Source organism: Bidens hawaiensis, unplaced genomic scaffold, assembly GCF_021521415.1.
Source record: "Bidens hawaiensis isolate Kalapana, Puna unplaced genomic scaffold, B.hawaiensis_p1.1 tig00051243_1, whole genome shotgun sequence".
Taxonomy (NCBI): domain Eukaryota; kingdom Viridiplantae; phylum Streptophyta; class Magnoliopsida; order Asterales; family Asteraceae; genus Bidens; species Bidens hawaiensis.
In genome coordinates this window covers 5,442-15,873 of record NW_027506183.1, presented here as the reverse complement: position 1 = coordinate 15,873, position 10,432 = coordinate 5,442, and the positions used below count along the sequence as shown (strand labels likewise).

Genomic DNA, 10,432 nt, shown 5'->3' with positions numbered 1-10,432 from the left:
TTATACGAAAATGAGTAGTTAACACTTGCTATAGTTTTAGAAATCAAGCTAGTGTACTTTATCACGAATTGACATTATCGTTGAAATAGTAGCTCAAATATAATCTGAAATAAGCTCTTCAGCATATAAAATTTGTATATAACATCCTTTACATTATACTATCTATATTATTAAAAAATAACATTTGATATTTAGATTTGGTTATAATATACCTCAACAGACAATATTGCATGTTCTTTCTACAGTCCTTAATCTAATTTTTACAATCCCATGAATATGCAAAATTTTAATACATTAGTCAATACTCAATAATCATAATCCTTTATTTAAGAATTAATAAAACTTAACTACTAAAACTAATCATTGTTAATTATATAGAACATGATTGGAAAAATGCAACCATTGCTTCAACTGTGGCTGAGACAATAATAAGGAACAACTTGGGCCTACGTATTTGTATCTAAGAAATCAATAATTAGCAACAACAGCAACAAGCATAAGATTATAATGAATTTTTATTTGGTACCTTTTTTCAGAAGACTTAGCAATATGTCTGCACGAAACTTTGTGACGACCTGAATGTGACACGAAATAAGCATGTATAAACCTAAAATCAGAATAATAGCATTAAAATTCAATAGCCAGCAATTAGCTAGGAATTTAAGGGTAAAAAACGTCAAATAGATCAAACAAATATTAAAAGAACATAAAAAGTAAAAGAACAAAGGTTAACAAATCAATTAAAAAGCAAACTTACATAGAGGAAAAAAAAAGCCAGAGAAGTCTTGTGTAGTTCTCATACTAATCATCAGCACCAATAGCGTAATATTCCTACATAAGTACATATGAAAAGAGGCCAAATAAAAAACATTTTAAGAAACTAAATATTTAAAGCTAAACAAGGAGCTATTGAACATAAAAACGGCCACATCACACAAGAAGATTTGAGCGAATATAATCACATTTTTACGAATGGATATTTTCACTCTAAATATTTCAGATAATGGGTCAAATGGACTGAAACAATCTTAAAACAAATTTAGGTGCAAACGGCAACACTGACAACATCAACAAGACTCTTGCTTTAATTTTTCCTTTCCTAGATCACATCAAACATATCAATTATACAAAGAAATTAGCAATTTGAAAGCATATATTTTCTGGTGAAGATAGGAGGTACCTTAGTAGGTGGACCTTTTGAAATCGGATCTGGCCGTCCCTTAGTTCGGAATCACCATCTGCCATGAACTTGAGTAATGCTTCTGCATTAGGGTTTGACTTTTGAGAGATAGTATGAAAGGGTTTAGGTTTATTTGAATTTTGAATACGGATACATAGATACGAATATAGGCGGGACATGTGCATTATATGTTGTACATTATGCATGAGATCTCATGTATTAAAACTCTTAAAATTTTGACATTTCCTATTTCTCTCCCTTATATTCCTTATATATAGTAATAGATATACTAGCTTTAGTAACCCGTGTATTACACAGAATAAATTAATGTATAAATTACAATATATAATTTAATACAAATAAAAAGAAGATAATTAAGTCTCTTTGTATTATGTAAAAAAATGTATCGCAAATATATTCGTTTTATATGATCAAATATATTTGAATTTTAAATTGAGAATGAGTTGTTCTACCATCGGCATACAATAATGAAACAATGCCACTGAAAGCAACATTTAAAACAATGAGGTTTTTCGATGTGAAAGATGTAGTTAAAGTCTTTCACAAAAATGTTTTACATTTCATACCCCGCCATAGACAACAAAGACACAGGATTTTTCTTTTTGAATAACTTTCATGTTGTCCTTATAAACATAATAACATACTGTTCAACTGTTACAATAGTCTTATAACAAATATAAAAAATCGAAAATTTGTCTATGATTTTTAGGATTGAATATTTGTAAAATGAATTAAAAAAAAGATATATTATAGTTTTCTTCAATATAAAGATGTCTCAAAAACTGAATGTTATTGTACTCTTTAAACATAAACTCTTTTATATATACATTTCAATTTTAAAGAAAATATATTTATGATACGTAATTATTATATTAATATTTTTTATATTAAGTATGTTTATAATATAATTTATGGCATTAGTAGTTCAATCAATGGAGATTGACCAATTAATACGTTATGTTGAATTTATAATCAATAATATATTTAGAACAAATATTTTTTTTTCTTTTCCATCTATAGAAGAGAAGTGATTTTGGCGGGAATTTGATAGTGAGAATTAACCTCAGAATATTTTATTTTATTAGTATATATATATATAGGCTAGGGTTAATGTAAAAAACAATAGTTTTGTGAGAAGCATAAGAATAGATGTAAACCTTTGGATCTAGGATCTAGTGGTTGAGATTGTTAGTTTCTAAAAGTTGTATAGTTTCCTATTTACATGGTATAGTGTCCTATTTAGGTTATGTACGTTATTTTAAAGTCTTCTTACTCTTCTCACAAAACAATTGTTTTTTATTTGAACACTTTTCTATATATATATATATATGTGTATGGGGTATGGTTCAAGAGAGAAGTCATTTTATTGCGAGAAATGCAAAAAATGAATCTTGACCCTTGATTTTGCTTGATCAATAGTATATATTCGAAATGGCAATATTGTAATTAAGTCATGATTGGTTTTGATGGATTTTTATACTAAAAGGGTAGTTTGGTATTTCTCCATTTGTAAGTTGATTGACACATTCTCCACTAATTTGTTGAAGATTTATTATCTAGTGTATAATTAAAGCAAGTATTATATTTGGTATTTACAATTTTCTTTTTTGCCTTTTTTTTGTTTGTTTTATAATTAACAAATTGAATATAATAGCAATGTTTTAAAAACCGGTTTGAACCATCCGGTTCAACCGGTTGAACCGAATTTCGGGGACAAGCCCCGGTATATTATACCCGGTTTAGTTGAACGGTTTTGGGAGACATCGAACCGGCCGGTTTTCATAGAAAACCAGTTCATACCGGTAAACTGGTTTAAGGCCCAGCAATTTTTTTATTTATTTATTTTTTTTTGTGAGGCGCATATTGTTTAACATTTACAATTATGTTAAAGTAACATTAACCTAGTGTGAGTGTCCATCATCCATTCACCCTTTCACAATTAAGTTAAATAATAACCTAACATGCTGCTCACCCTTTCACTCATCCATCACCATTTAAACTGCTACATTGCTACCAAGGTCGGTTCTTATTTTCTAAAGCATATTGTGTTATTGATTGATATAGTATCCAAATTCCAAAGTAAAAATAACTTCTTGTTTAAATATTTTGCATGTATGATGTTTTTTATGGTTTAAAATTGGTTATTATCTTGCATCTATTGAGATTTTCCGTTGATTATATATGGCTTTATTATCTTAATATAGTAGTTAATAGATTACACATGGTGATATCTCCTAAAAATAGTTTATTGTTTTGTAGAATTATATATTTTTATTTTTATTTTTTAGTTAAAGTTGCATTTATATAAAATTATAGGGTAAACTAGACAACCCGATTGAACCTCCCGGTACAATCCGGTTCAACCGGTTATACCATTTTTAGTATAATCCGGTACGCTTAAAATACCGGTTTTTAAAACATTGTATAATAGTCACTTTTGAGTTAATTACCTACTGAGTAATGGATTCTTAAATTTTTTGAATTGGGGAAAAAAAAGTTAGGGTTTATTGTGTTGCCTAAATTAGTGATAATTTTGGGATACTGTTGACTCGTAATCTAATTTTCATGTATATTTTTATTATAAACCTCTTCAATTTACATAGATTATGGTAGGTTAGTGTGTTCAATTCACGTTTAGGCTTGATGAGTAGGAATTGTAGGAATAATTTTTGTGGCATTTGTATCGAGTTATGTATCCTACACATAGTAGTTGCATTAGCCCTTTTTATTGTTTTATTTTTTTTTATTATTTCTAGTCTTTTGTATATGTTTACGAATCCTACACATAGATTGATAAAATCCTACACAAAATTGGTTCCAAGCCTACATAATTTTAAAAAAGCAAAAAAAGTTGTGTAGGGCATATGTAATGATCGATTGTGTAGAAACAGTTTTTTTTGTACGGGATTAATTATTAGGTATTGTGTATCTTAAATGTCAAAGTATAGGAGTTATGTATTGTGTAAGTTTAAAATGTTATAATGTTTGGGAGTCCGAATGGTGTTTATTTAAATGCAAATGTTGGTAGATTTCATGTTTATCTGTGTGCATTTGGTTTTCTAAGGTTCGTGTAGGTTTAATTCTAAAGGTTGTATGGGTATAAACATACTAATTTAAGTATGTGTAGGTTAATAGTTTGATACGTATATGTGATATTATGAACGATTATAGTATGTGTAGGTAAATAAAAATAAGTTGGTGTCTAATATAATTTGTGAAGCATCAATTGTTTATTTATTGGTTAACAAATAGTTAGATAGTGGTTGTTTAGAAAACTTGATACCCCGGTTGATATTAATTTGTTAGCAATGGTTTATTCATAAATCTAAAGTTTAACCAACTTAGGTTCAATTTAGATTATTTACTGAATCGATTTATCTTTTTTACATGTAATCATTTGATTATATATATTCCAAAAAAATCAGTTGATTTTGTAATTAGGAAGATGCAGTCGTGAAAGTGAAAGAAGGTGTTGGAAAGGAGTTTAAAATTGTGGATACAGAATTAGGATTAGTTGCAAACAATTAAAAGAAAAAAAAACAAATGAATTGCTAAGTTACCATATTATGGATTACTTTATGTTAGAATTGGTATTGCAGTGAACAATTACTTTTGTATATTACTTTCTGATGATTGAAAAACAAGAAGAATACATGGAATAAATAGATCATATCAATAACTAAGAAAGGAAACCGTATAACATAAACATGGAAATAGGATCGGTGGTTGGCGGACAATAAGGAGGAAGATATGGTATGATTTTGAATTCCAATACTCCCCCTCAAGATGGAGCATGAAGATCTTTAATGCCCATCTTGCTGATTAACGAGTGAAGCTGCTGAGATCCGAGACCTTTTGTGAGCATGTCTGCAAGTTGAAGTTTCCTATCGATAGACAAGGGGATAATTTCTTTCGAGTCCACACGCTCCCGAACAAAAAAACAATCCATTTCAACATGTTTTGTACGTTCATGAAAAAATGGGTTGTTGGCAATGTGACGAGCGGCTTGATTGTCGCAAAACAACAGGATTGGACCAGTAACATGAACTTTCAAATCCTTGAGTAACCATGTAACCCAAAGAATCTCATTGACCGTCAATGATATTGCCCTGTACTCAGCTTCTGCTGATGAACGGGATACGACAGATTGTTTCTTCGTTTTCCATGAGATGGCACTTCCCCCAAGCAGGAGTAAATAACCCGTTCTAGATCGCCTCGTGAAAGGACATCCGAGCCAATCGGAATCCGAATATGCTGTTAGTTGTAAAGGTCCTTTTCGGGAGAACCTTGTCCGGGAGTTCCTTTTAGGTATTTTAGCACCCGATTTGCAGCTTCTAAATGGTTTTGTCGTGGGTCGGCAACGAATTGGCTCAGAACATTAACAGAGTAGGTAATGTCTGGTCTAGTAGCTTGCAAATAAAGTAACCGGACCACTAGTCGTCGGTATTGTGTGGCATTAACCCGAGTTTCATCTTCACCTTTGTCAAGCTTGATTCCTTGGTCGAACGGGGTAGCACATGGACAGCAGCCCAACATGCCACTGTCCTCCAAAATGTCCAATGTATATTTCCTTTGGCTCAAGACCAAACCATCCGCGGTCTTTGCCACTTCGATGCCAAGGAAATATTTTAAGGGACCAAGGTCCTTGATGCTGAATTCTTCATCGAGTCTTTTCTTTACTTGTTGAATATGCTCAATATTGTTTCCTGCGATGATAACGTCGTCTACGTAAATGAGAATAGCCGTGTAAATTCCTTTATTTTGGAACGTAAACAAGGAATGATCGGCCATGGATTGGCGGAATTGTAACCCAAGAAGGAACTTTGTAAACTTGTGGTACCAATTCCTGGAAGCCTGCTTGAGACCGTAAAGGGACTTTCGAAGACGACAAACCCTCATTTCATTTTCCTTTGAGAAGCCTTTCGGGATTTTCATATAAACTTCCTCATGCAGATCCCCATGAAGGAAAGCGTTGTTCACATCTAATTGGTGGATCCACCAATCATTCTTAATGGCGACCGCCAGAAGGGTTCGGACGGTAACGAGTTTAGCCACTGGAGCAAAAGTTTCGTGATAATCCATTCCTTCCATTTGAGTGAAACCTTTAGCTACAAGCCTTGCCTTGAATCTTTCAACTTCACCGCTGGACTTGTACTTTGTTTTGTAAACCCACTTGGAGTCAATGGCTTTCTTTCCTTCGGGCAAATCTTCTAAAGTCCATGTTCCATTCTTTTTAAGAGCCTTGATCTCTTGTTGCATGGCCTCTCTCCATCGCGTATCCTGTGCGGCTTGTTCAAAACATCTTGGCTCATCATTAGAGTCAATGGTGGTCAAAAAGGCTTTATGCGATGTTGAAAATTTTCATACAAAATAAAGTTTGAGAGAGGGTGTATCGTAGAGGGATCTTGATCGGAGGTGGATTGTGAATAGTCGACTGAAGGGGGAAGCTTTACAATGTAATCGTTGAAACGAGAGGGCTGACTTTGATATCTTTTACTTCGGGACTGGGTGGGAGGAGTTGAACTTGGAGCATCAGTGGTGTTGGGCTCGGTATTGGGCTCATTGTAATTAGGGGGCTGTTCATTCGTATCAGGCCCATTAGGAACAGTGGGCTCCTCATCAAGAGGGGTCGTGGGCTCTTGGTTCTGTTCTGGGCCCTCTTCAACATCAAAAAAATCTTCTGATCTTTCTTCAACCATATGCATCTCAATGGGATCATCATATTTAGCTTCACTTATGACCTTAAAAGGTTCATCATGATGAATGTCAATTTCCTTAACCGTCTTAAACTGGAGGTTATTTTCAAAAAACAAAACATCTCTACTTATAATGATCCTTTTACTTTCAATATCATAAACCTTGTATCCCTTTGTACCGGAAGGATATCCTAAAAAAACTCCAGGTCTCCCCCTTTCTTCAAACTTATCCCCTTTCGTGTTGTGATTTTTATAATACGCTAGGCAGCCAAAGACCCTCAGGTGATTGTATTTGGATTTTTGATTCCAAACTAACTCATAAGGCGTCTTATTTTTAATAACCTTGGAGGGAAGTCTGTTTATTAAATACGCAGCGGTTAAGATACATTCCCCCCAAAACCTTTTTGGGATATTTGCTTCAAACCTTAAAGCACGAGCCGTTTCAAGGAGATGCTTATGTTTCCTTTCAACGACCCCGTTTTGTTGGGGGTGTGTGAGGGCAAGTAGTCTCCAATAGGATCCCATTTTTATTGTAAAATTCAATCATAGAGTTTGAAGTAAACACTCCTCCGTTATCACATCGAACCCTTTTAATTGGTTTTCCAAATTGAACTTCAATTAATTTTTGAAAATTTATCAGACAATCGCTGGCTTGACTTTTGTGTTTTAAGAGGAAAACCCACACCGATCTACTAAAATCATCAACTATGGTGAGGAAAAATTTTGCCCGTGTGTAGGATGGCGTCCTATACCCACCCCAAATGTCACAATGAACAAGTTCAAAGCAATGATTGGTTTTAATAAAGCTAGAAGGAAACGAGTTTCGGGCATGTTTTGCCTTGATACAAGAATCACAAAAAACATTACTAGGCTTAATAGAATTACTTTTGAGAAAGTCTATATTTGAGAGTTTTTCCTTTGAAGCATGACCCAATCTCTTATGCCACGTGTCTACCGTAGTCATCATAGCTTTTCTGGTTTCCACTGTCATCTTCAAATGATACAATCCCCCTCGGCATTCACCCGCTCCAATCAAGTTCCTCGTACGCAACCCCTGTATGACAAAATATCAGGGAAGAAGGTTACAGCACTTTGTAATTCTTTACTCAACCGACTTACTGAGAGAAGATTGCATTTAAAGTTTGGAACATAAAGAACCCCTTTTATTTTTAATTCCTCCTGTAATGATAGATTCGCCTCTTCCCTCGACGGGAATAGCGTCTCCGTTCGGAATCACAACTGGAGCTTCACAGGAGATTTTCTTGGAATTTTTAATAAGTTCTGGTTGATGGGTTATGTACTGGGTGAACCCGAATCCATCACCCACGAACCGCTTTTTATATCTGCCATGTTGGCCTCTGGCTTCACATCTTCTCCATTGGTACCTCCTGAAAAAAAATTCACAAAAGATTTGTATTGATCATCGGTTAGGCCAGGAATGGGACATGCTCCTGCCTCGACACACCCAACCTTTGGTTTGGTTTTCTCTTCTTTCTTCCCAGGCCACCGGTCTGGATACCCGACAAGCTTGAAACAACCCTCACGTTTGTGGCCGTTCTTTTCGCAGAAGGTGCAGTAGTGATTTTCTTTGTTCTCCTTCGGCTTCCGACTTACTCCCTTTTCTTTAGATTGCCCAGATCCTCCGTTGCGTCTTTGGAAGGCTTTGAACGCAGCCTGTTCAGGCACGGTTCGGCTTTCGTTTGATATTGCCCTTTGTTTCTCGTCCTCCGTCACCATGTGGTAAGCCATTCCCAGTGTGGGAGTTGGTTTGGTGGCCAAGATCTGGGTCCTAATCACAGCAAATTCATTGTCTAGTCCCATGAGGAATTCATAGAGTTTCTCCTTCCCAAGGTGTTCTGTGATCTTTTTGCCTAGTTCACAGGTGCACTTGTTACAGGAACAACGTGGGAAGGATTGTGTTGCCTCGTCCCACAACGAACGTAGCCGCACTAAGTAGGCGGAAACCGTGGATCCATCTTGTCTGGTAGCCGCTATCTTTTGTTTTAGTTAGTAGCCTCTGGGTGCACTTTCTTTGCCGAATCTTTCCTATAGATCCAACCATATCTCTGTTGCGGTAGCAGCATATTTCATGTTGTCACATATATTCTTCTCCATGGCTGTGGTGAGCCATCCCTTTATCATAGCATTGCATCGCATCCATGGTTTGTATTCAGGTGCGGTGCTTTCTGGTTTTGTAATGGTGCCATCAACAAAGTCGATTTTGTTTTTGGCAAATAGAAAGTTGGTCATCTCTTGTAGCCAATCGACAAAGTTGTTGTCCGTGAGGACGTCGTTGACATGGAGCTGTTTGGGAAAGTCGGAGGGATGGAGGTAGTAAGGTGAGTCATGATCGATGGTGGTAGTTTTTTGGTGTTCTTTTCCGGCCATTGAAGGTCGATGGGTTTAGGTTTTCAGAACCGCTCTGATACCATGTTAGAATTGGTATTGCAGAGAACAATTACTTTTGTATATTACTTTCTGATGATTGAAAAACAAGAAGAATACATGGAATAAATAGATCCTATCAATAACTAAAAAAGGAAACCGTATAACATAAACATGGAAATAGGTTCGGTGGTTGGCGGACAATAAGGAGGAAGATATGGTATGATTTTGAATTCCAATACTTTACACAAATAAAAACTCAAACATTTTACTAATCTACCCTTAAAATAAAATAAATCAAAAAAGAAAAAGAAAAAATCTTATTGGTTGTGATGATTTCTCGCACTTCTCTAAATAATTTGACTTCTCTCTTGAACTTAAACCTATATGTATGTATGTATGTATATATATGTGCATATATATATATATAAATATATGTACTAGTAAAAAAGCTCGCGCGTTGCAGCGGTGGCACAACAGAAGTCTGGTCAATAGTAGGTCTCTCTAATTTTTACTTAAATTGCAGGAGATTAGAGGACTAAAAAGTCTTAGTATGGGATCCACCCAATATAGATTGGCATAAAATAGATTGTATTTACTCTAGTGAATTCACTCGCATCATGCGCATACATAAATTATAATGGATGTCACTATATGTAACTTAAATTTGGGAAATGTTAAGATTTCTTAACTCTAAACTTAGTACTTTACATACCATGGTTGTTGCAGATGAGTAACACAGGGTACAACAACAATGGAAACGATAAAGTCATCCGGTTCAAAACTAAAACCTCATTATACCGAACAATTTTTAAATATTCTTAAGGAAAATTCAAAATAAAGTTCATGAAATCATAACATTATGTAAACCTTTAAGCCCCAAACAAAATATTCAATTTTAGCAACTCAATATGTTGAAACTTACTACACAAGATAAACATGAGGGCTAACAAGCAATGGATTGCATCTACCATTTGTTTACAAAAGAATGTTTTACTTATTTCCAACAAGCATACATCAAAATAGATGCAATTTTGCAACTTCAACAGCATTTAGAATACACACACAGGTGACTGTGGTCAATGATGTCGGGTATGACAACATCCATGTCCAACGTCTTCACTGGATATGACAACCAATTTTAACAACT

At 34.6% G+C, this 10,432-nt stretch overlaps 1 protein-coding gene across 1 annotated transcript; it reads right to left on the bottom strand.

Moving 5' to 3' along the window:
* Positions 1-8,943: 8,943 nt before the first annotated feature.
* On the bottom strand, positions 8,944-9,285 carry LOC143617003 (uncharacterized). The gene has a single exon (XM_077089680.1). It carries the CDS (start codon positions 9,283-9,285, stop codon positions 8,944-8,946), a length of 342 nt encoding a protein of 113 aa, XP_076945795.1.
* Between the last annotated feature and the right edge of the window lie 1,147 nt (positions 9,286-10,432).

Bases quoted from the DNA above. Each gene is read 5' to 3' on its own strand.
- LOC143617003 (XM_077089680.1), bottom strand. From the start codon at position 9,285: ATGGCCGGAAAAGAACACCAAAAAACTACCACCATCGATCATGACTCA.